A 25,231-nucleotide genomic window follows, 5' to 3' on the forward strand; every position below is an offset into this window, starting at 1 on the left:
GGAAATGCCTGTGCGTGTTATAGAGCAAAAAATACGCTAAGTTATGGGTGGCATGGGGAAGCTGTGGCCCTCCAGAGGTTGTTGGACTCGCATCATCCCCATCCAGCATAGCTAATGGCTAGGGATGAAGGGAGTTGTAATCTAACACATCTGAAGGGCAGATTTGCAATGAAAGGAAGTGTAACGATAGCCCTACTGCAAGTGTCCCAAGATGTGGCATTCAGTAGCACTGTAAGTTGATCCTAGGGTGCTGAAGATGAAGATGCCACACTTTATCAAAATTTAACTGGGACATATGGTAGGCTGATGGGTCTGTAATTTCATTTATTTATTTATTTATTTATTTATTTGATGTGTTACACTGGTCACCTTCCAACCTTGTGGGGTAAAGAAGCCAAGATTAGTGACAAGCTGTGTGCTGACATCTCACTAAGATCAATGAGATGTATAAATGCTGCTCTGTCATTTTAAACGTGTTTATCAGTTTCTTTTTACTAACTTGTTACAATAATCTAGTAACCTGGTCTTCAACTGGTAGGTCAGGACCCACTAGCGGATCGTGGACTGATCCAAGGAGGATCACAACAGAAGCATGACCCCCATGCAAACACATGGTAAAAGATTAAGAAATGGGTTTGCAAATGCATGTTTGGGTTAAAAGTGGGTATTGGGTCTGAAAAGGTTGAAGATAACTTGATGTAGAAGGAACTAGAATATCAGGCCACAATAAACTAATGAGCAGAGTTTTCCTAAATGCATTCAGGAAGCAGAAACTGCCAGAGTTCACGCAAGTGTGGTGAGGGGGAACTAAATGTACCTTGTTTTAATGTGTAGATAGTTGAGGTAGCTGAAAAATTTGTAGCTGTGATCACATTCTCCCTGTTTGAAGTGTCGATTTCAACTCTCATCAGTTTTTCTACGTCACTATGGAAGCTGCTGACCTCACCCGTCGGAAATGTTGCATTGGTTAAATGTCCATCAGAATCATACCTGGGAAGAGAAAGAATTAAAGAAAGATAAATATAAATATAAAATGTACTGCACAGACTTCTGGAGGAGGAGCCATTGCACGTCGGCCGCATCTCTCAGGAGCTCCTGAAAGATGTAATTAAGTGGTGACTAATGGCAGAGATTATCTGCTGTTTTTGTCTCTGTTGAACAGAGATAATATTGGGATTAACTCCTAGATGCTCTAGATGAATTACTGATGTGGAATTAAGAAATCCTATCAGACAGGTGAGTGACCAGGAGTGGGAGTTACGATGTTGAAGGAGATGGAATTCATGGAAGGAGGACTTTGTGTACAGCAAGGAATCAACTCAGAAGAAAACGTGACCATGCCTCCTGCAATATTTTTTGGAAAAAAAGAATGGAAATACAGGAAATGGGGGGGGGGACCCTAAATGACAAGGATGGAAGACCATGGCAACAGGCAATGGAACTGGAAGATATGGATACTTTTTTGAGAATGTGAGTTAATGTCTACATAATTCATAATCATTTAGGAATATTGTCTTATTATATAACAGCAAAGAAACTCATGAGGAATGAAGAATAAGGACTGATTGTCTTTTTAAATTTGGAGGTAAAGTTGTGAGGTTGGACCGGAGGAAGATTAAGGCTGACTCTTACATATACCAATAATTGGAGAACCTCTTTTGGACTTCTTGGATGGGAAGGGAAAGGAATGAACCTGAGATGCCTGAATTTAACTTAACATCAGCTAGCAGAGGGAGGAATAACTGGATATTACTCTGGATTGAATATTGGATTATTATGAGGAACTTTTGCAGGCACAACTGACAGATGGATAGTTGCAAGTCACTTTTATTTCTCCCTCCCTCCCTCCCTCTTTCTCTCTTTCTGTTATTATTCTTATCTCTCTATCTGCTTGCTTTTATCTTATTTCTTGTTTTGTTTCTGTTTTTTATTGCATGTTGAAAAGTCTTAATAAAATTATATTATTTTTGTATATAAAGGCTTTTTTCAGACTTTTTAAAAGGCTTTTTTGTACACACACACACAAACACTTTTTTCTTAATTTTTTATCCTAACATATCAGAGATATGTATGTAATTTGCTTTATTTAATCCACATCTCCAACATTTATTCAATCTGATTATATATATATATATATATATATATATATATATATGGGACGCGGGTGGCGCTGTGGGTAAAACCTCAGCACCTAGGACTTGCCGATCGTCAGGTCGGCGGTTCGAATCCCCGCGGCGGGGTGCACTCCATTGCTCGGTCCCAGTGCCTGCCAACCTAGCAGTTTGAAAGCACCCCCGGGTGCAAGTAGATAAATAGGGACCGCTTACCAGTGGGAAGGTAAACGGCGTTCCGTGTGCTACGCTGGCTCGCCAGATGCAGCTTGTCACGCTGGCCACGTGACCCGGAAGTGTCTTCGGACAGCGCTGGCCCCCGGCCTCTTAAGCGAGAAGGGCGCGCAACCCCAGAGTCGGACACAACTGGCCCGTATGGGCAGGGGTACCTTTACCTATATATATATAATTTATAAAGTATTTACTATTGATAGAGGGTTTTAAAATAGTTCTCCTTGTGTTCTGCTGAAATTATATTAGAATGGACGTTGTCTCAAATCCAGTTCCAATATTTCCTGGTTATTTATTTTTTTAAATCCAAATGTTGCACCCACGAACAGGCTGTGGATCCTGCCCCAGGAGCAGCAGAGTCTTCATGTTCTCAGTTGAAGCTAGATATCCAGAGAGGTGATTGGGTGAGGTTTATGACGATTAAAAAGTCCCTGCTTTGTCACTCCCCATTCCTCAAAACATGCACACATGTTGAATGTTGGCTGGCTGACATTTCTGACAATCACAAGCCCTCTTCCTCATTGATTCCCCTTCCTGAAAAATATATGTGCAGAATGCTGATGGGCTGACCCTTGCGACAATCATGGAGCTACTCCAAAAGTTGGCTTTTTGAAATGGAATAGAACTTTTAAGCAGGTAAAAATGTAAAGTGCATTTTTTAAAAAAATAGTCCACGCGCACCTAAATGGGTGCTGAATATAGCATCTATGGGTCAGTATTGGAGCAAAGGTGGTAGGAAGGTTCTATACCACACCTTAGGCTTCTCCACACTTTCGTTTTTCTGGCTGTATTTCTGATGTTTTATTATGTTGTAGCATGTAATTACTATTCATTGTTTGTAAATTAATAAATAAAGCCGCTTTCCCCCCAGGAAAACTTGTTCTTTAGTGATGAATCAGAGCAAACAACAACTGGGTTTTCTGCAGATGGAAGTTCTGCTCTGCTTCAGCACAAAAGAGGGGATTTTCCTGGGGAAAGTGGCAGGGAAAGCACAGGACAAGCAGGTACCCACTTGAACCCGTGCTTTCTAGGCATGGGACAACTGGAAGTGCGGACAAGCCCTTCGCTGTGGTTTTTCAGCCCTTCTGGAATTGGTTATATGTTAAAGGTAATCTGAGTCTATCTCAATCTTAAATAAATTTACAGTCTTCCTTAAACTTTCCCTCTATTGTTAGTTAATCTGCAGCTGTCCCTTTTAAGTAAAAATTACTTAAAAGTGAAAACTCTGCGGGGGGCACAAGGAAAGTGTGAGAAGTTCTAGGACCACTATATCCTTTTAAGGCATCCTTTTAGGGAAGGAAGAGTTTTTTTCTGGGGAGGGGAAGACAGACTTCCTTGTTGGAAGTGCTTCATATGCATTTCAAATTTGCCATTTTGGGGGGCAAGGTGACTGAGTGGATAGCTGAGTAGGCCAAGAATTCTTGGGCACTTTGGCTTTCTGGATAAGTGTTATGTCCTCCCTGGTGACCAGGGATGGATATGACCTAGGACATTTCCCTTTTGGATAGCTGGTCTGTTGGAACAAGGGTTCTCTGCAGATACCCTGTTGTTGTAGAAGTTCCACCTTTGTGCCTTGCTGCCCACCATGATTTAGAGAAGACTTTTAGTTCACTAACAGCTCAATCCTACGTGTGCCTACTCAGAAAGAAGACCCACTGAGTTCAATGGACATTATTATGAGTAACTGTGTTTATCAGGATTGCAAGTCTAATGCTTTAAGCTGGTTTATTTCCCGATGGGCTGCTATTCCATTTTTTATTTATTTAGCAAGGTTTATGTATCTCTTTATAAAAATAAAAACAATAAAACCTTTCAAAAGTTTGGATAAAATAGTATACTCATTTTTTTAAAAAAAAAGATGACAAAAACAGTATCCAGATTTAATGGTTTTAAAATACTGATGCAGATGTTCAAATATGGATTTTGTATTTCTTATCCTTTGCTTTATATACGTCATCCTGGGCAACTTGTTGCAAAGACAGCATATAAATAATGCAATAATAATAATAAAATGAACAATTATCGTGCAAATTAATTGGACAAGGCTGCTCACTTATATTAAGTAAATATTATTATTATTTTTTGCTACGATCCTCAGTCTACTCAGAATTTTTGCAAGGTTTAGTGCAAAATGTAACATGATGCAGATGTACCACAAGAGGTCACTCTGCATCCAGGAAAAATAAAGTAAAACAAAGTTGAACTACCAAATAACATCCACTTTAGAATTTCCTTATCTTGAACATCTGCAAATGTTCAAAAGGCAACTGGGAATTCCCTTTTGGTCCAGTCCTCTCCACCTCCAGGGATGAAAATTTCCAGGCGTGCATCAAGAGCTGTGTACACAATTGCATCTGGCCCCAGGGGCTGCCATCTGCATGGATTATTTCTCCCAGCCAAGGTTGTGCAGAGGGAATGAAGCACAGCAGGTCAGTGGGAAATGATGGCAGCTCCTCTGTGCCTCCTAGCAGAAAATCCAGCTGCTGAGCACAAGCTGTGCAGGTTTTTCCCCTGTTCAGTCAGGGTGTGTGATGGCTCTGATTAGGGCCAAGTTGCCAAAGGTGAAGGCTTGCAGTCTTTTCTAGGGATCAGTCTTAGGTGCCAGTAGCTGATATTCAGCTGGGATAGTCTGGCTAGGCTGGAGGGCTGGAAACCATGCAATTCTGCGTGATTTCTTTCCAGACTCTTAGATGCTGCCTGAAATATGAGGTTATACCCAGGAAATGCTGTAACCTTTTGTCCTTTTGTATCCTGACTGGAATAAAGACACACCTATATTCCTACATTTCATCATGGGGAAGGGCTGGAAGATACAGGGGTACCTCGGGTTAAGTACTTAATTTGTTCTGGAGGTCCGTACTTAACCTGAAACTGTTCTTAACCTGAAGTACCACTTTAGCTAATGGGGCCTCCTGCTGCTGCCGCGCCGCCTGAGCACAATTTCTGTTCTCATCCTGAAGCAAAGTTCTTAACCTGAAGCACTATTTCTGGGTTAGCGGAGTCTGTAACCTGAAGCGTATGTAACCCAAGGTACCACTGTACCACATTACCATTTATGTTGGCTCCTGTTGTCTTTTCCCCTTTGATTTGACCTTGATCATCCCCTGCTTCACCAACTCTTTTGGGCATATTATAGTGGTACCTTGGGTTACATACGCTTCAGGTTACATACACTTCAGGTTACAGACTCTGCTAACCCAGAAATAGTACCTCGGGTTAAGAACTTTGCTTCAGGATGAGAACAGAAATTGTGCTCCAGCGGTGCGGCAGCAGCAGGAGGCCCCATTAGCTAAAGTGGTGCTTCAGGTTAAGAACAGTTTCAGGTTAAGAACAGACCTCCGGAACGAATTAAGTACTTAACCTGAGGTACCACTGTATTTGCAAACCAGAAAAACTGTAACAGGCAACACACACACACAGCAATCAAGCATGCACCACAGTCTAAATCTACTGTCTACAATAGAATGCTGCTTCCAAGCCTAGTTTCAGTGGAGCAGTCTCTCTAAGTAAGCCCAGAGCTGGTTTTCGGTTTTGCATGGCTCCTGAGCAAGATGTTATAGGCAGGCTCCCATCTTGGTCACCATGTCCCTCTGCAACAAGCATAAGAACATAAGAAGAACCTATTGGATCAGGCCAACGGCCCATCTAGTCCAGCATCCTGTTCTTATGGTCAACCAGATGCCTGTAGGAAGCCTGCAAGCATTACCTGAGCACAAGAGCATTCCTGCCGCTCCCCAAGGATTCCTGCAACCAGTATTCAGAAGCACTACTGCCTCCAGAGACAATGCCTTCTAGGCCAGTCTGCGCTGCTGCACAGGGGGAGACGGGATTGCAACTGGCAGTTTCATGGCCAGAGGTAGGGTCCTTGCTAGGTCATAGACTTACAGCAGGTGCCCAGTCCTGGTCCTGAATGGGCCCACCTCCTTGCACCATTGCCCTCTTGCACTCCCTCTGAACCAAAGGAAAGGCAAGTGGAGGCTGCTGACTCTTCTCCTTTCTTTTCTTGGTGAGGGCAGCTGAGCACATCTCAACAGAGAGGAAGAGTAGGAGGAGGAAGAGCTGTACTGGGAGCAGGGAGAGAGGTGTTGGCAGCGAACAGCCACTGCTGGGGTGTAGACCTTAGCAAGTCTCTAATGCTGCCAACCTCTGATAACCTTGAATACGGCAGATTTACAAACTGCTAAGGTACTCTGCTCTCTTCTACTCAGTACATCTTATAAGTTTGCAATAGGGCCCCATTTTATTTATTTACATTCATATCCAGCCCTTATTTCAAGGAGATCAAGGTGGTGTATGGACTTCATCCCCATCTCATTTAATGTTTACAACATCCCTGTGAGGTAGGCTAGGCTGAGGGTGACTAGCCTGAAGTCACCCAGTGAGCTCTGTGGCTGAGTGGGGATTTGAACCCTGGTCTCCCAGATTTGGGTCCTATGTACCACACATTGTCAGGAGATAACAGAGGGCAGGTTAAAATGACGTGTGTGTTGAGGGGGGCAGGGACGAACCAGGTACAGAGGCATCCTGGTGCTCCTTGAAGGGAGGGCAGTATACAAATGTAATAAATCCAAAATAAATGAGCAGTATTTCAGGAGTTACCACAGCTGTGTCTGCTCAAATATTGGCTCCTCTAAAAAAAGAAAGAAAAAAAAAAAGCATAAGGAAGAATGTTTGTCCTCTAATGCATCTGGTCACCTTATACATTGGGAATAACAGTAAAAAGCTGTGGACCACAAACCATAAATTGACCAGATGAAACCAACCTGACATCTCCCATTGATTTTGCTGCTTCAGCTCAATCCTACTTCTCATTGGAAGCTTAGAACAGGACAGGCTGTGAGCAATTGCAGAAATGGACAGGGCAGAAAAGGGAGATTTGCAAGCATGTGGAAGAGCAAGACAGGGAGTCAAAAGGTTGCTTGCCTCTCCCCCAGCCCTCCCAGAGGACTTCTGCACCTTTAAGGAACATAAACAATAATCTCATCCTCTATATACCTAGTGGATCACTGTACTCTTCAGGACAAGGCATCCTGCACATACCATCTCACCAGGAGGTCTGTTCCTTATGATGTAGGAACCAGGTCTTTAATGTGGCAGCACCTACTCTTCGGAACATCCCCTCCCCCATTACATATCAGGCAAACACTGTCTCAGTAAGCCTTTTTAATGCATATTGAAGAATTTCCTTTTTCAACAAGTCTTTTCAATGAATATTTCTATACCAGTCTGCAGCTGTATTGGATTTCAAATCTGTCTTTTTTAAAAAGAATAATGAAATTGTTGTATATATGTTTTTCTTTTCTTATTATTTAATCACTTGGAGATGTTTGCTAGGGAGCAATTCAAAAACCAAAGGAAATAGGCAAATAACACTGGTCAACAACAAATTTGTTGTCTGCATTTTTTCACTTGATTTAGGATGAATCTGATGCGCTGAATCCAAAAATCACATTGGTTTTGCTCAATCAGGTCAAATTTTTGAGCTATGGCCACATGTCATTTTTTTTTACGTTTTTGTTCACATGTACACTTGTGTGGAGCATTTTAGAAGAAGTTGGTGGGGCTAAAATGGCATGTCGAATAATTGTTTTGATTGTAAATTGTTATTTTAATGACAGTAAGTATTCAGGTCCAATAGTTCTGGGTGATTATGTCGAAAAGGGATCAGTTTGAAGTCATAAAACCTCAAAATCTTCCATAAATTGGTGCGGTAAAGCATAAAGTAGGGGGATCAAAACTAAGTTAATCTTGATCTTCAGTCAGCACATCGTCCTGTAGCTCATTGTGATGAAATTCCAGTGCCTATATTCGGAGAACTTCCTGACATTAGTGACAAAGATGCCTCCAGTGTTGAAGGACATGAAGAAGAAGTGGTTCTTGAAGATGATGCTCCACATCCATTTTCCCAAAAGGAGTTGAATGATCTAGTTCGCGACCTCAGCTTGTCAAAGGACTCTGCCAAACTGTTGGCATCCAGATTGAAGGAAAAAAAACCTCCTCTCTGACAGTGCTCGCATCAGCTTCTTCCGCAACAGGCATCAAGAGTACCTTCGTTTTTTCTCGGAAGAGAAGGACTTGGTGTATTGTGCAGATATTGCGCAGCTTCTGCTCAAGCTTGGAGTGCCACAGTACGAACCCAAAGATTGGAGACTGTTCATTGACAGCAGCAAGCGATCACTGAAATGTGTTCTGCTACACAACGGCAACCAGTTTGCCTCTATACCCCTGGCTCACTCAAGTACACTGAAGGAGAACTATGAAGCGGTGAAGTATGTGCTGGAGAAAATTGGTTATGATCAGCATAAGTGGTTTATTTGTGTTGACCTGAAGATGGTGAACTTTTTGTTGGGACAACAGTCTGGCTTCACCAAGTACCCATGTTTTCTGTGCATGTAGGATAGTAGGGACCGTGCTCCGCATTACACGAAGAAGGACTGGCCTGTGCAGGAGGAATTGGTGCCTTGCAAAGAAAGGAACGTCATCAACGACCCTCTGGTGGACGGAGACAGAATACTCTTCCCACCGCTGCACATCAAGCTCGGCTTAATCAAGCAGTTCACCAAGGCTCTGGAAAAGGATGGTGACTGCTTCACTTACTTGTGCCAGGCTTTTCCAAGATTGACCATGGAGAAGTTGAAAGCTGGCATCTTTGACGGTCCTCAGATCCATCAGCTCATCAGAGATCCAGAGTTCGGAAACTCAATGAACGAAGTGGAACTGGAAGCGTGGAAGGCATTTGTTCCGGTAGTGAAGAACTTTCTTGGCAACAATAAGGCCAGAAACTACGCAGAACTTGTCAACAACATGCTGACTGCTTTCAGAAACCTGGGCTGCAACATGAGCATCAAGATGCACTACCTATTTTCACATATGGACCGGTTTCCTGAGAACCTGGGTTCAATGAGTGATGAGCAGGGGGAGAGATTCCATCAGGACATGAAAGAGATGGAGACCAGGTATCAGGGTCGCTGGAATGCAGTCATGATGGCTGACTACTGTTGGACTCTGAAGAGAGACCTCCCTGCCACTGAGCATTCCAGGAGTTCCAAGAAATGGAAGTTCAAGCCCTGAAGTTTGAAAAATGGTGAAGCAACATGCAATTTACGTGTACTTACCTTTATCAATGCCCACCATTCAGTTTACAGTAAACCTGACCTGATGGAGAGAAACGGATGCCATTTCCTGATTCAGCAGTGCAAAAATACCCTAAATCAGTTGTAGAAATCTAGACAACATTCAAAAAGTAAAAAATTGTTGCCCAGTGTAATTAATGCCAGAGCAGACTATTCATCCAGTACTCTCAAGCGCCGTGGCAGTCCAAAGTTTTCCCCATCACCCTGCTACTCAAAAGGTAGCATCTGTCTCCCCCATTATTGACTTTCAGGAGAAATGTAAATACATTTCTCTTTTACCCTGCCTTGAAATTAGTAACTGGTTGGCTTTAAATGTTTTTAGATGGTTTAAAATTGTTTTTAAATCTTTTAAATATCTTTTTAGTTAATTTTAAATTGCATTAAAATGTTAAGAAGCATACCACCACACTTGCAGGCGGGATGCTTCTAAACACCAATTGTTGGAGATCACAAGTGGGGAGAGCGCTCTGGTGCTCATGTCCTGCTTAAGGGTTTTCCTGGGGCACCTAGTTGGTGACCATGAAAACAGGAAGCTGGAAAAGCTGAGCCACTGGACTAACCCAGCAGGGCTTTTCTTATGTTATTCACAAAGGGAATCCACATGATCTGATAACAGAATCCACGGCACGTCTAGTCAGAAATAAGATCTGCTGAGCTCTGTGGGACTTTGTTTTTTGTCAGGTGAAAAGGACAGGATCGCAGCCTCAGCTAATGGTTCTTAGATGCACAGTTCTATGCTAGCATACCCAGGCAAACAAAATTAGGTAACTTCCCCCGATCCCAACCCTGCAAATTCTCAACACTGTGAAACATTTAGGACTGCACCCAATGTTTCCCTATTTGCTACCTAGTGTGAAAGTTCTGCAGTGGAAGAGTTTAAAGGCAGCGAAACAAATTAGTCCAAAGCAACAGCTGCATTAGGGGAGGCTTGTAGTGCAATAGCTCATTTAGTTTGCGCAATTAGTTGTGCAACCATCTTTGGTAATGTGTTTGTGATTTCCCCTGTGCAATAATGTTCCACCAGTACAACATTTATACACCACTAAATGTCTTTAACTAAGCACTACATTGGATATAACCCTTATCTTGCAAATTTTACTATTTTGCGTAACATGTTTTCGTTTAGTTAGTCATGGGGGATGGGCATAAGCTACACTCGGCACAAAAGCTATGCCTTCGAACACTGGAAGTTTGGAAGTTATCTGTGGAAATTTGATTCTGCCTCCAGGCACAATTCAAAGTGTTGGTGCTGACCTGTAAAGCCCTAAACGGCTTAGGCCCTGCATACCTGAAGGAGCATCTCCACCCCCATCATTCAGCCTGGACACTGAGATCCAGCTGTGAAGGCCTTCTGGCAGTTCCCTCATTGCAAGAAGTGAAGTTACAGGGAACCAGGCAGAGGGCTTTCTCGGTCGTTGCGCCTGCCCTGTGGAATGCCCTCCTGTCAGATGGAGATAAACAACTATCTGACTTTTAGAAGGCAGCCCTGCATAGGGAAATTTTTACTGTGTTTTAAATTGTTGGAAACTGCCCAGAATGGCTGGGGTAACCCAGTCAGATGGGCAGCATATAAATAAAATAATAATAATAATAATAATAATAATAATAATAATAATAATAATGCTCTTCTGGTAGTTCAGCCACCATTTCCCATCTATATCCAAGAATAGCTTCCAAGAGATAAGGGCCCCAAACTCTGGCTTGGATCCAACACACTGTGATTGGAAAGAAAAAAAATGTGAATTCTTACTAAATGCTAAACGACTTATCATGGTGCAGTGCCACAACTAAGATGCTTGGGGAAAATGATCTCTGAAAATTCTAGTATAACCTATCCTGCACTACTCAATGTGTGAATCAGAACTTATTAATTCACTAGCTTCAGTCATTCCTGAATTTAATGCGTGACTGAAAAAAATTACATCGAAGTACATTTAGGAATGTATCTTTGAGAGAAAATATCATTCTAAATGTGTATGTTGAGAGAAAATGTGTTTAAGAATTTATATTTAAATGCAAATGTTTATGTGGATTTAGTTATAAACACAGATTAGTACAGAAGTGTGATGTTTATCATGGGTAAACACATGCAAAAGTGACATGGGATTATATTTCTTATGTATATTCTATGATAAAGCACCTATGTGAAAAGTACTGGACTTCAATTCCCATCAGCCTCAGTCAGCATGGCCAATCCCCAGGGATGATGGGAAATGTAGTTCAATAGCATATAGAGGGTAACAGCTTCCCCATTGCTAAGTTACATAGTTCTTATGTGTAGACTGATCTAATGCATGCAAGCAAGCCACACCCAATCTTTCCTCCAAGCAGTTCAAGGTGTTGTACATGGCTCTTCTCTCCCATTCTATCTTTGTGAGATTGGATAAGCTGAGATATAGTGACTGGCCCAAAGTCACCCAGCGGCTGGGTGGGGATTTGAACCAGGGACACTCTAATCAATAAACCATAATGCCTCTCCATATGCCAATCCCTGTGGACAATTTCCAGCCTTTATTAACTATAGACTGATTTGCCCAACCCTGGTCACAACAGGGATTGCATTATAGTATGAAAAAAGGTGGTGAGGAAGATACAGGCACATAGGCTCCAGAGGGCCACTGAAGTATCTTAATTACCTTGAACAGCTCAAGATCACAATACATCAAGGACTGCCTCTCCTCATACAAACAGACTCAGATCCTGTGATTATCGTCTGAGGCCCTTCTTTGAGTGTCTCCCCCACAAGAGCTCTGGAGAGTGACAATATGAGAATGGCCTTTTTTGTGGTGGCTCCCCATTTGTTGAATGCTCTCCCCAGGTAGGCACTCCTCGCACCCTTATTACAGATGTGGTGTTTTTGGGGGGCAGGTTTATTGGCAGGTTGTTTTTGTTTTGATTATGTATTTTGTGGCTTTATATTTTGATTTTATTCTGTGAACCACCCTGAGACCTCTGGGTAAAGGTGTCAAGCAAAAAAGTTTATCTTCAACTTATAGTTTGGCTGAATCTATGGCCTGTGGGAGGAGGGTTATTGGCTTGCTTTGCTTTTGTTTTATTATGTATTTTGTGCTTTCATTTTGAATTTTTATGTTATGTACCAGCCTGTGATCTTTGGAAGAAGGGTGTTATACAAACGTAATTTAAAAAATAAGTCTCTCAAAAAGAGCTTTTGCAAAGTTTCATAAAGTCGTGAGAGTTGTTAAGAGACCTATTCCCCACACAGAGCTATACTTCCCAATGTCAATCCTTTTTCCCAGGGATCTCTGGGAATTGTAGCTCTGTGATAGTACCCTAACAACTCTCAGCACCCTTCATGAATTAAAGCTCCTAGGATTCTGTTTTTAGGGGGAGACATCATCACAGGGGGTTAGATTCAGGGTCCCCTCCAACTTTACAATTCTACGATTCCATGACTGTTTAAAGTGGCATGATATGGCTTTAAATGTATTGTGCAGATGATGCATTAAAAATATTTGAAGGTCACTTACTCATAAACTGTTGTCCATCCATACTCATTGCTTTTGGTGGCTAGAAGACCTGTGGTGCCAGGATAAGTCATGAGAGCTAGATTGTAGCCCTGGGCATAAACTCTTTTGAGAATCCCATTGCTACTTATGGTCAGCCAGTATACTTGACCTCCAGGCATCACTAGCCAGAGAGGCAAACCACTGGCATCTCTACGAATATGAACTGAATTCCCATTGCTGTTGGTAATGGTGCCAAGATCGCCTTCCCCGTTGTATGTGAAATTGTACATGAAGTCCCTTGTAATCAGATTGAGTGTGTGCAAGTGAGTCCCGTTGCTGGTGAACTGATACAGTTCCTGGTCTGCTGGGGATGCAACCTCATAAATATTCATGTCATTGAGATGAGCCTTATTCCGACTGACTGCACGGATACGGATGTTGCCAAGGTCAGCTACATACAAGGTGCCATCAGGAGATACAGCCAGGGAAGAGGGAGCTTTCAGTTTTGCATCTTTGGCGAACCCACCATCACCTGCAAAACAACAGGGAGCAACTTTATTAAATCTGCACCTGATATGATTAACCAAACAAAAATAAGAACTCTCCAGACTTAATATTTTTAAAACTGTAAACCAATATTTTGCTCCAACAGATTTGTTTCTCATTATCTAAAGCAAGTACAATTCTTAATCGGCACAGTTGAAGAACGGACACAGGAGATATAGATGCTTCAGTTACCCTAATAGTTGTAAATCTACAGTGCTGTTGCCTGGGCAGAGCTACTACATTTCAAGTTCCCAGGGCACAAAGAAGGTCACAGACAAATATGCTCTCCTCTGCAAAATTCATGCCTTCTTGAATCAAAATCCATTCGTGAAGTAAGCAATGGGAATACAGTCAAAAGCTAAAAAACTGAGTTTGTTGCATTTCATAAAGTCCAGTAGAGTATATGTAAAATGGTTTTAAATACGAGCTCATGGAGATAGATACAGACTTATCAGAGCTTATAGCAGGCTCACTGAAATCAAAGGGACTTAAATTAGTCATCACTAACTGAAGTCCCATTGATTTCAATTGGTCTATTAAGTTTAGATCCGACCCATTGTGTTTAGGTTTGCTGTACCAGAACTGAATTATTTTGTCACTGATGAACATTTAAGACTTGCTTGGCCATTTAGCAGCTGCCTCCCAGGCAGTTTCTTCCATCAATGCAGGAATGTAATGAAAGAAAAGACCCAGAACTTTCCAATGCCATCAAGATTATAAAGGTGCAGTAACTTCTGTGTCAAGAATGGCTTGCCCTAGGTTCTGAACCACTGAGGAAGCTCATGGAAGATGAAAGTCTATGTCTTCAGGCAGACCTATCTTCCCATGAGTTCATAGGCTATTTTATGTGTTTATGATAGCCTGTCTTCTAGGGGTATGAACTGGGTTCAGCCACATCCTGAATCCTGAGCTGGAGGAATATGCCTTGGAGGTTGTTAGAGGTGAAGTGGGATTGATGTTTCTTCAACTTGCAGACAAATTGCCCACAAACTATAATGGGAGACTAGAATATTCCTTATTTACATACTCCAAAACTGTTCAAGATACTCGTGGGAAAATACTTCATTTATTCTTCTGAAATTTGGCAGTATTCATTTTACACCCCCACTCATGCAAGGAGGGGAAAGCTAGCCTGAAAATGGCATCTTATTCTGCCCCAAAATAAATAAGCCAGGGATATGTCATTAAAACAAAAAAAGGGAGAAAATATTTAAAGGTGCCCAGCACACACAAAAATACTGGACCTATCTGACTGAAACTTTGTGGACTTTATCCAACATGCAGGGGCCACCAAGTCTGCAGATTAACAAAGCGGACTCAGAAGGAAGTCAAGTCAAATTGGCCAGCCTATAAAGCATTTCAAACTGAGAGTTCTTTCCAAAGCACCAAGTCAAGGTTTGAATCTAATAATGTGGTTGTTGCCCACACCTGCTATCTTCTGCTAGCATAAGAGAAGAACGTTTTATTTCAAGTAGGAAGTAGAAGTTTTATTTCAGTGTTTGCAGTACTCTCAAGTCCAACCACCCATTACTACCGATTAGCAAGCACAAAGATCCCATACACATGCATGTTGAGATCTTCAGCTGAGGCCCTCCTGGCTAGCTGCAACCAGTTGAAATCCATTCTGTGACAACCTTTCTGTTGTGGCACCCAGTTTTATGGAATCACTCCCCTCCCCTGTAATAAGAAAAGCACTGAGTCTGAGAAGCTTTTAATGCTTGCTAAAGATCTGTTTGTTCACCCAGGCATTTGCTGACTGTTAATGCTAAGCATTTAGAGGAAATGAGCTAATGCACTGTTGTTGTTGTTGTTTTGGGCCCCCCCTTCATTTTAATCAGTTACATTTCTTAGAAACTTGTTCGCAATGTTATGAACTGTCCTGTAATCAGTCATGAAGGGCAGTGCAGAAATGTTTTAAATAAAATAAATAAAATAAAAGGTCCAGAAGAGGATAATCAGAAAAGGGGAGCCCTGTATCATCATGCTTCCTCAGGGTACAAGGTGTCTTATATATGCCTCCAAACATGCATGTTGTCAACTATTTTTTCTTTGTCCCACCCATCAGCCTCCTGTGGCATCATTTAGCAATTTGATTCTCTTACAATTCTCTGCATGCTTAACAAAAAGCATGTGAAAGTTGTTCTGAATCACTATGCATCCCACCCCATCTCCAGGCAGACCTTGTAAAACATACACGCTACAAATTATGGTGATGCTAGGCAAGATTAGTCACCCAATATCTTATGCTGGTTAATCTTCCTCATTTTGATATAAAGCCTAAAATGACATGAGATACATCATTTGCCATTCACCAGGTGATGCTCAAGGATGAACAGCTTCTGTTACATGAATGCTTATGTACTTCATCATTTGGAATAAGGAACTGGAAGAGGAAAAACCAGTTGGGGACCCAGGAAACATGAAGACTGGACACTTGTGCAGAAACACTAAAAAGGTAGAAATTTGCACGTGGAACAAGGATGGAGGAGAATTTTGTTTGACCTGAATTTTTAAGCAGATCAACTGGATTTACACTTCCTGCATTAATATGTAAACATTTGCACTGTGCACTTCTCTGAATTTTGCAATGCACTTTTGGTTCCAAAATATGTGTACAAATGATGTTTATTTTATGGGGTGAGAAGGGTACAAAGATTACTATTTTATGGGGGAATGTATATAAAAATATTCAGGAATCCATATTTTAGTGGAGGGGTTTGGTAAGTGAATTTTTCAAGTTTTTTTTTAAACAACCCAGGGAATAAGGGGTGGAATAGACTTGTGTTTACATGCATGTAAAACTGGCACAGTATGGGAGTAGATAGATCCATACATCCATTGTGTGTGTATGTGGGGATAGAAATCATACTTGCACTGATTTTGAATGGGTGCCCTTCCATTTTTGCAGGACAGATTGTGCATTCAGATCCTTACCAGTGTTGGAGTCTATGCATGTTAAGTGCAGAAGTAATGATCAATGCAGGGAGATCAAACAGGGATATGAATATCTGTCAATTTAATTTTCTCACAGTTCCTTATCTTTCCAATCTTAAAAGTGAGCACATTTCCATATCAGCTTGCAATTTATTTATTTAATTAATTCCTCAGGTAATCTGTCAGCATTTTAGTGTTAATATGCACATTTAATATGTGGCTTTGACTAAAATACACATTTTAGCAAAGCAGTTTTTCTTCATGCATTTTATATGTTATTCTCATCAATATATGCATTAGTTATGCATACTTTGCCCTAGTATAAGCATTTTATTCAAACATTACTTGGCTGAAGATCTGCAAAATTCAGAGAAGTGTAAATTTCAAAGGGTGGCTGTGTTTCAGTTCACACACTGTTTTAGAAAATGTGAATTAGGTATAATTCACATATAAATGTGAATTGAATCAATTTCCCCCTCATCCTTTGATGTAATGCCAAAAAGCATGATCCTAATCCCTCTCTGTACATTTCTATCCAGCATGACCATCAACATAGGACTCAGGATTTCTTGTGACGTTAATCTCACAGTCCTAATTTCATTACCACTTCCATTAGCAGACACATCATTTTGTAGATGACAAGGGATTTGTCATGGTCCTTTTTGCAGGTGATTTTGCAGTCCTGAAAAATGAGTAAAATCACAGAAACAAAGAACTGGAAGGGACCTTGTAGGTCACGTAATCTACACCACCTTACATGCATGATCTGAAAAGCAGGATGAAACTACAGCATCCTTAACAGACATTTATCCAGCTTCTGGTTAAATATCTCTGGCAAAGGAGAACCTATTACCTTCCAAGGTAGACAGTTTCACTGTCAAACAGTTTGCACTGATAGGGCCCCTCTCCTCACATTTACCCAAAATCTGCTTCCCCAAACTCTCTACCCATTGGTTTTAATTACAGAGAACAAGTTTAATTTATGTTATAAATAATGTTACAATAATGGAACTCCCTGTTTATTAATTCAACATGTAGGAAAGAAGCAGCACAACTAATTATTGAATCTTCATATCTCTGAATTTCTCTTAAGAATGACCAGTAGGATCTGAAATGTGTTGGATTAATACACATCTCTTTTGTCTACCCTGTTGCCTATTGCTCCTGCTTCCAGTTCTTTTATCTTCTATATGACAGGTTTTTAGATAGCACTAGCTGTCAATTGGGGACGCAGGTGGTGCTGTGGGTTAAACCACAGAGCCTAGGACTTGCTGATCAGAAGGTCGGCGGTTTGAATCCCCGTGACGGGGTGAGCTCCCGTTGCTCTGTCCCTGCTCCTGCCAAACTAGCAGTTACAGAACACCTCAAAGTGCAAGTAGATGCACTTTGGTACATAGGTACCGCTCTGGCGGGAAGGTAAACAGCGTTTCCGTGCGCTGCTCTGGTTTGCCAGAAGCGGCTTAGTCATGCTGGCCACATGATCCGGAATCTGTACGCCGGCTCTCTTGGCCAATAAAGCGAGATGAGTGCCGCAACCCCAGAGTCGGTCACGACTGGACCGAATGGTCAGGGGTCCTTTTACCTTTAGCTGTCAATTAGCTACTGGGCTAAGCTCAAGGCTCTGGTTTTGGTGGGACTAGACTGCCTATAAAATCATCTCACTAGCTACATAGACAAGTAATCACTGTGTTCTGCAGGAGAGAGCATTCTGCAAATGCTGTACTATCACGAGGTGCATTCTACATAGTATTTAGTGTGGCACCTTCTCTATCACCATTTGATTCTATAAAAGCATTTAAAAAAACTGTTTCTAGATATGCAACTGTTCTATATATGTTATATTGTAAATGCTTTGGGATGCCTAATGGGAAGCGATTACCGTATTTTTCCATCTATAACATGTCCCCATGTATCAGATGCCCCCTATTTTGGGGGAGTCAGATTTAACAAAATGGCCTTGGCACTATCCATGTATAAGACGCCCCCTAATTTTTGACATAATTTATTAGGGGAAAAACCTAGTCTTACACATGGAAAAATACAGTAATTAGTGAGCCAGTGTGGCATAATGGTTAGTGTTAGACTAGAACCTGGGAGAGCAGGAGGTTCACAATCCCCACTCAGCCATGAAGTTCACTGGGTGACCTTGGACTAGTCACCATCTCTTAGCCTCACCTACCTCACAGGGTTGTTGTGAGGATGAAATGGGGAGGAGGAGAACCATGTACACCACCCTGAGATCCTTGGAAGATAAAAGTGGTACATAAATTAAATAAATAAATAATATTAATACTACTACTACTACTACTACTATTACTAATAATTGAATGGTACTATGATGTCTCTTCTTAGTCTTCTTTAGGCTAAACACATCCAGATAATTAAACCATTTCCCACAGAAATTTGTTTACATGCCCTTTATTACTCTCTTTCCCCTCCTTCGGACACACAGTGGTTTGCAGCTCCCCATTCTAAACTATGTCCTCTCTCTCCTGCTGCTGTTGGATTAGTTCAGGGGTAAGCAAACTTACCACGCCTTGGGCTGGTGTCTCCAGCGCTGATCGCACGGTGGGCCGGAGGGCGGGGGAAGCGCGTGCCCATACGCTATTTCTGGTGCACTTCCAGGTTGGAGGAGCACTGGAAATAGCTTGTGTGAATGTGCATGGGCCTCCTTCGACCCAGATGTGCACCGGAAATAACACTTGCGAATGGGCAAATAACGCTTGTGCAGGCGCACAAGCTATTTCCGGTGCTGCTCTGATCTGGAAGTGGGCAGCTGTGCAGTGCAGCGCCGGTAAGAGCAGACAGCGGCAGCGGGCGTTGCCGCAGGCCGGATAAATGAGTCCCTCGGGCCTCACCCGGCCCGTGGGCCTTAGTTTGGGGACCCCTGGATTAGTTGACTAAACCACCATAAAATGAATAAACTGCCCTTTCTTCATCCCCATTTCCTAATGATGTTTTTTGAGCATGAACATTAGACTGACATACGGGAGGCATATTCGTTTCAGCATGAGGGTAATATCCACGCTGGCTAATTGTTTCATTTTGCACACAGCTCAATCCAATCCTATGGATATGATAATGTGGCTCATACTGACCTGAAACCTGTTTTGAGACACGTCAACAGTGCCCTGTGCAAGAAGTATTGCATTGCACAGCAGAGATTATGACTGCACTACTATTGCATGAATCTGTCCTCACAGTACCACAGGATCATGGTATCCAACCATCTGAATATTCAAACTGCGAACAGTGGATGCCAGAATGAAGATTGAAGGGAAAATGTGGAAATGTAAAATGCACAGACATGATAGCTTGAAATAGGATTTTTACATACTTTTATGAATTCTTTGGGATTTCCTCTGCTTCAGAAATTCAGATTTCAAAGCTTTTGAGGGCACTGTTTTCTTTGTGGAGATCAGAGGGACGAACTGTTACATCAAACTAAAAGTCTTCAGCTCAGTGGCAGAGCATAAGCTCTGCATGCAGAAGGTCCCAGGTTCAATCCCCAGCAACTCCAGGTTGCAATAGGAAAGACCCACGTGTTGTTTTTAAAAAAAAAACACATTTAAAAAAAACTTGAAATGTAGGTCCATTTCTACAGACAGTGTAGACAACAATGAGCTAGATAGACCAAGGGTCTGACTCTGTATTATAGAATTAGGTAATTTATATACCACTTCTTACTTCAAAGAAGTCTCTATGTCAAGGATGGTGACCTTTTTGGTTCTGTGGGCCACATCCATATCAGGATCTAGCCTTGTGGGCGACATCTGACATGTGGGAAGGCTGCCTACCTGCAATCACCTGATGTCCCAATGACATCAAGCAATTGGGTGCTTTGAGGTCCTGAAGTTGAGTACCTGAGTATTTTTGTCTGGCTGGACTATTATTATTATTAATTGAATTTATATACAGAACTATGTCATTGAACTATGATAATGCTTCATGTTTGCCTGGATGGAGGACAGAGAGGAGTTAGTATGTAGAATCTAGCGTATTGTACAAAGTTAACATTTACATTCCCTGCTCTATCAACTTTTGCCTCTGGCTCCATCTACCACTGATGTGTCTCTTGGAAGGCTGCCCAGAAGGGAAAACAGCCATTGTACCAAAAGATTCTGTACCCTCGTTTAATACGTACCAGAGAAACAGTCACAATTGGGGTCAATCTTACAGTCACAATCCGATGGAGCTCCAGCTATGATGGAGATTTCACCATTAGTTGTAACCTGTTGGATGCGGTTGATCTTCCTTTCATCAGTCTCGGCAATGTACAGCACTCCGCTGTGAGATACGCCTATGGCTCTTGCCGACTCAAGTGTGGAATGGATTGCCACTTTGCTGACCAAAACGTGATCTATGCCTGGCACCTGGCAGTGAATAGGTCGGCCTGCAATAATGCGCACTTGCTGATTTTGAGAAATTTGCAGCACAATGTTATTGTCCAGAACATATAACGAATTGTCAAGTGGGTTGACAGCAAGGTCTGTTGGCCATTCCAAGCGGACCTGCAAAAAAGAAGGAATAAAGCAAGAGTCAAAGAAGTAGTTTCTCCATGGTTTCCACTTTTGGCCAAGTAGGATGCTTGTGTGCCTGTGGGTGAAATCAGGTCAGTGAAGCACAAGCCAAAGTTGTGGACAGTCAGTATGGCGTACTGGTTAGAAAGCTGTACTAGGACGTGGGAGACCCAGGTTCAAATTCCCACTCAGCCATGGAAATTACCGAGAGGAAAAATTGTATGCCATCTGGACGAAAGATGAGGGGGAAATGTAATAATAACATAAATAAACTCTCTTCCAGTTGACACTCTTTTGACCCCTTGATCTTGACTCAAATTTGTCCAATGCCCAGGCCCAGACTTTGGGGATGAAGTCCAAGGTACCACTAAGCAGTGTGAGCTAGAGGGCCCTCAACACAGCAGGATGTTTTACAAAGCCAGCCCTCTCATTAGGATGAGTGAGGCAGTTGCCTCAGGCAGCAGTTGCTGAGGGACAGGGAGTGATGGTAAAGTGATGAAGGACAAAGCTGTGCATGCCCTGTCCCACCTAAGTGAGCTGAATACTCTCAGGTGTGGAAGAGGATGCTATCCCATTGCTGGTACTAAAGTAAGATTCACTTGCCAGCCTGGTTGGAGCCATCTCATCCTTTGCCTCAGGAAGAAAAATGTCTTGGGCTAACTCTGCTAACTTGCCATATTTTGAAATAAATGAAGACAGAATACATTACTCTTAGTTATGCCTTTTCTGGACTTATTTTCTGGGTTCTGAGGTACTGTACAAAAGGGGCAGATCTGCTTATTGCATGAGCCAAACTTTGATTTCAGGAACCAAGGGTGGTCGTTATGATTACAGAGATTATTCCTCCTCCCAAACTTTGATATAAACACCACAATGGGCCCCAATGGGCCCATGAAAATGGGCATCTGGATGGTTGACAGCTCTCTGACAGCAGGACCAAAGGAACCCTCTAGGCAAGAGAAATCTGGTTACTTCCTCTTCTCATTAAAAGCAGGAAAAAGAGAATTTATCCCCATGACCCACTGAAGCCTGTGCTGGAACAACACAGAAGTTTTGGTTAATTGGGAATGAAAGCTTATTATCTTGGTCCATTGATATCTTTGGGTAACTTCTGAATATACGTGTTCCCTGATCAGAGTTCAGAGCTACCTATGTTTCTCTTTGATTAAAATGAGGAGCAGCTGTTCATGGAAAAGTGTTCCAATTATAAACTAGGAAAGACTGAGTGAAAGTGTGTGTGGGGGGGGGATCTAAAATATGAACTGGGCACTTCAAGGTTGAGCATAATGATGTCTTTCCCTGATGTCCAGTACTCAAGTGTGTGCCTTTGCGTTAAAACTCAAATGTGAACATGAATCTCTTAGTGTGAAAGGACACCACTTTTAATCAACGTATAATTTCAGAGTTAAGCAAGTAGGTCCGGATATATTTTTGGCTGTTTTAAGTTAAAATACAACACTTCTCTCTATTTCCCCCCTTTTTATTCTCTTGTGAGTTTGTTGCTGAAAGGTTGACATTGCATGGTCCCACTGTGAGAGCTTTGACTTCAAGAGAGAGAGGGCTGGGTGGTCCATTTTTTTGAATGTCCCAAAAGTATGTTTGCGAAATTAGAATATAATGTTTCCTTTAAATAATATATTTTCCCCATTGTAGGATTTTACTTTGCAGCATTAGAGAAACTGAGAAAGGAGGAAAGTTAATTTGCAACCTATCTAAGCCAAAAACCAAATGGTTTCAAGGTGGCCCTTCCTGGCTTGGGTATAATTTTTGACCTAGTTTTGATAAGGGATGCAGAAGGATTCAATAAGAAAATTAAAGGAAAAGGAACAAAGAAGGCTCAGAATTGTTATGCAAGTCATAATTAATAAAGGCCTAATTTTTAATGAGGAGTAATGTGATTCAGCATAGATATCAGAGAAAACCAAGCAGTGTGGTTGGAGATTTGAAATGAGGAAGGTTTTATGTTAGGGAAACACACAAAGAAGTAGAATTGTGTTTTTTTGGGGGGGGGGTGAGGCTTCTGTCTGTCTGTCTGTCTTTCTCTGGATGCTTCCTTACAGCTTTCCTCCCCCTATACCAAAGCACGTTTCCTGAAAGCGTGCAGATCTAAGGAGACAGGAAGAGCTCCCTTTTTTATTTTTATTTTCCATAATCCACATGGATCATTTTTGCTTCATCATTAAGTGGGGATTTGAACCTTGGGCTCCTCAGCCCTAGGCCTTGTCTGCACTATGCATTTAAAGAAGTATCATACCTCAAAAAGCCCCAGGAACTGTAGTTTGTTAAGGGCCCTGGGAGGTGTTAAGAGATCCCTATTCGTCTCACAGAGCTACAATTCCCAGAGTTCCTTGGGAAGGGGGATCAACTCTTAAAGCACTCTGAAAAAGCTGTAGCTTTGTGACAGGAATATGGGGCTTCCTAATAACTCTAAGGATGCGGGTGGTGCTGTGGGTTAAACCACAGAGCCTAGGACTTGCCGATCAGAAGGTCGGCGGTTCGAATCCCTGCAACGGGGTGAGCTCCCGTTGCTGGGTCCCTGCTCCTGCCAACCTAGCAGTTCGAAAGCACGTCAAAGTGCAAGTAGATAAATAGGTACCGCTCCAGCGGGAAGGTATTGTATTGATCTTTATTACGGCCATTGGCCCATCACACGACAGTTTCCCATACCAACATAATGTACTTAAACCTCCAAATTTAAAACCGCCAAAACTTACAAACAACAGACAAAAACCAAGGCAAAACAAAAACAAAAAAACCAACATCATACATTACAATAAGTCTGTAACATAAACATCGCCCTCTGCTCATAAATTAGTAGAAGACATCAATGGTGATATCACCTAATTACAACCTAAAATATAGATCATAGTTTAAAGGGATTATCCGAGCCGCACAGGAGTCCGTTTCTCTTCTTTAGGGATAGGACGCTGATCAAGAATCTGGCAACCATGAGTGATCTTAGGGGGTCATCATCATTTAATAGATATCTCAGTTTGGCTTCATTCGTATCATCGGCAATTCCCTTTAGATATTGAGCAAGAAACTTGCTCCTGGCCGATGAGTGAAAAGCACAGTCAAGAATTATGTGATGCAACGATTCCGGTGCCCCACAATTACAATCACATAAGAGCGATATCTGTCCATTGGAGAATCTATTTCTCAGCACGTTCGATGGGAAGGTGTTGAATCTTGCCTTTACAAAGGCATATCTATGAGCCGAAGAAGTCAAGGAATTCAAATAGTTTGGGAGCCTTAAGAGGGGTAATAAACCAAGGTTTAGAGGTGAGCAGGTACCATTGCCCAAAACCATTTTCTGCTGCAAGTCCATCTCCTCTAGTTTACAGGTTACTGTTCTTTTAGCTGGGACTACATCCTGCTCTAGTAATTTGGATGGGGAGATTCCCATTGCCGTAATTTTCAGTTGTAAATTTTTTACCCATGGGCTCTGGAAATCGTCTCTCCACATACACTGTATCAAGTACAAGTTTGGGAGACTGTGCCATAGAGATAACCAGTGACAAAGTATGTGCTTCCACAGAGCGTTTTCCAGGGATACAATATTAAGTTCTATGCGTAGCGCTGAATTACTTACACAGTTGGGCAGTTTCAATATCCCTCTTAAAAACTGATTTTGAATAACCTCTAAGTGAGATAAGTTGACAAAAGTCCCCCAAATTGAGATGGCATAAGCAATTGTCGGGATCACCTTGGCCTTGAAGACTTTCAGCGCCGATGGGATATGAAGGGCCCCATCGGTGAAGAAAAATCGCAAGATCGCCAAGGAGATAGCTTTATTTTTTTTTTTTATTAAATATTTATTGGTATTTTCGAAAAACACACAACAAACAAAAACAAAAAATAAACAAAATAAAAACAACACAAAAAAGCATATTCGAAACTAAACAGAAAAATAGAAAAAACACATACAGTTTCTAATACTTATTTTCTTCAACCTTGTTTCTCAGACCTCCTCACACCTCCCCTTCTTGTATTCCAATTTAAATTGTCAATTCAGCAAGTCCTTAACTTATTTCTTCACCTTAACTTAAACATTTATTCTAACATACTGTTATTTTACTTTACTTCTTTTTTCCATTTCCTCCATTTATTTTTAACAGCCTTATTTTCACTTAATTTAAAAAAAAAGAGAAAAAAAACCAATTTCACCTTATTAAAATTACACATCAATACTTATACCTCATTAATTTATTCTTAAACCTTTTTCCTAAGGTCGACCAAAATTTCCCTTCCACGGTTTACCCAATTTCCTTACCACTAACAAAATATAA

At 41.7% G+C, this 25,231-nt stretch overlaps 1 protein-coding gene across 12 annotated transcripts in view; it reads right to left on the reverse strand.

Annotated features, from left to right (window-relative positions):
- Positions 1–25,231, reverse strand: part of TENM1 (teneurin transmembrane protein 1) — a 393,076-nt gene that overhangs the window by 29,290 nt on the left and 338,555 nt on the right. For all 12 annotated transcript variants that reach the window (XM_083595775.1, XM_083595774.1, XM_083595782.1 and 9 more), the window contains 3 exons: positions 20,567–20,933; positions 12,964–13,474; positions 818–990 (listed from right to left, as the gene is read on the reverse strand). In XM_083595775.1, the coding sequence (XP_083451901.1) occupies positions 818–990; positions 12,964–13,474; positions 20,567–20,933 (1,051 nt within the window). The remainder of the gene's footprint in view (positions 1–817; positions 991–12,963; positions 13,475–20,566; positions 20,934–25,231) is intronic.

This window comes from Podarcis filfolensis, assembly GCF_964270895.1.
Source record: "Podarcis filfolensis genome assembly, chromosome: Z".
Taxonomy (NCBI): Eukaryota; Metazoa; Chordata; class Lepidosauria; order Squamata; family Lacertidae; genus Podarcis; species Podarcis filfolensis.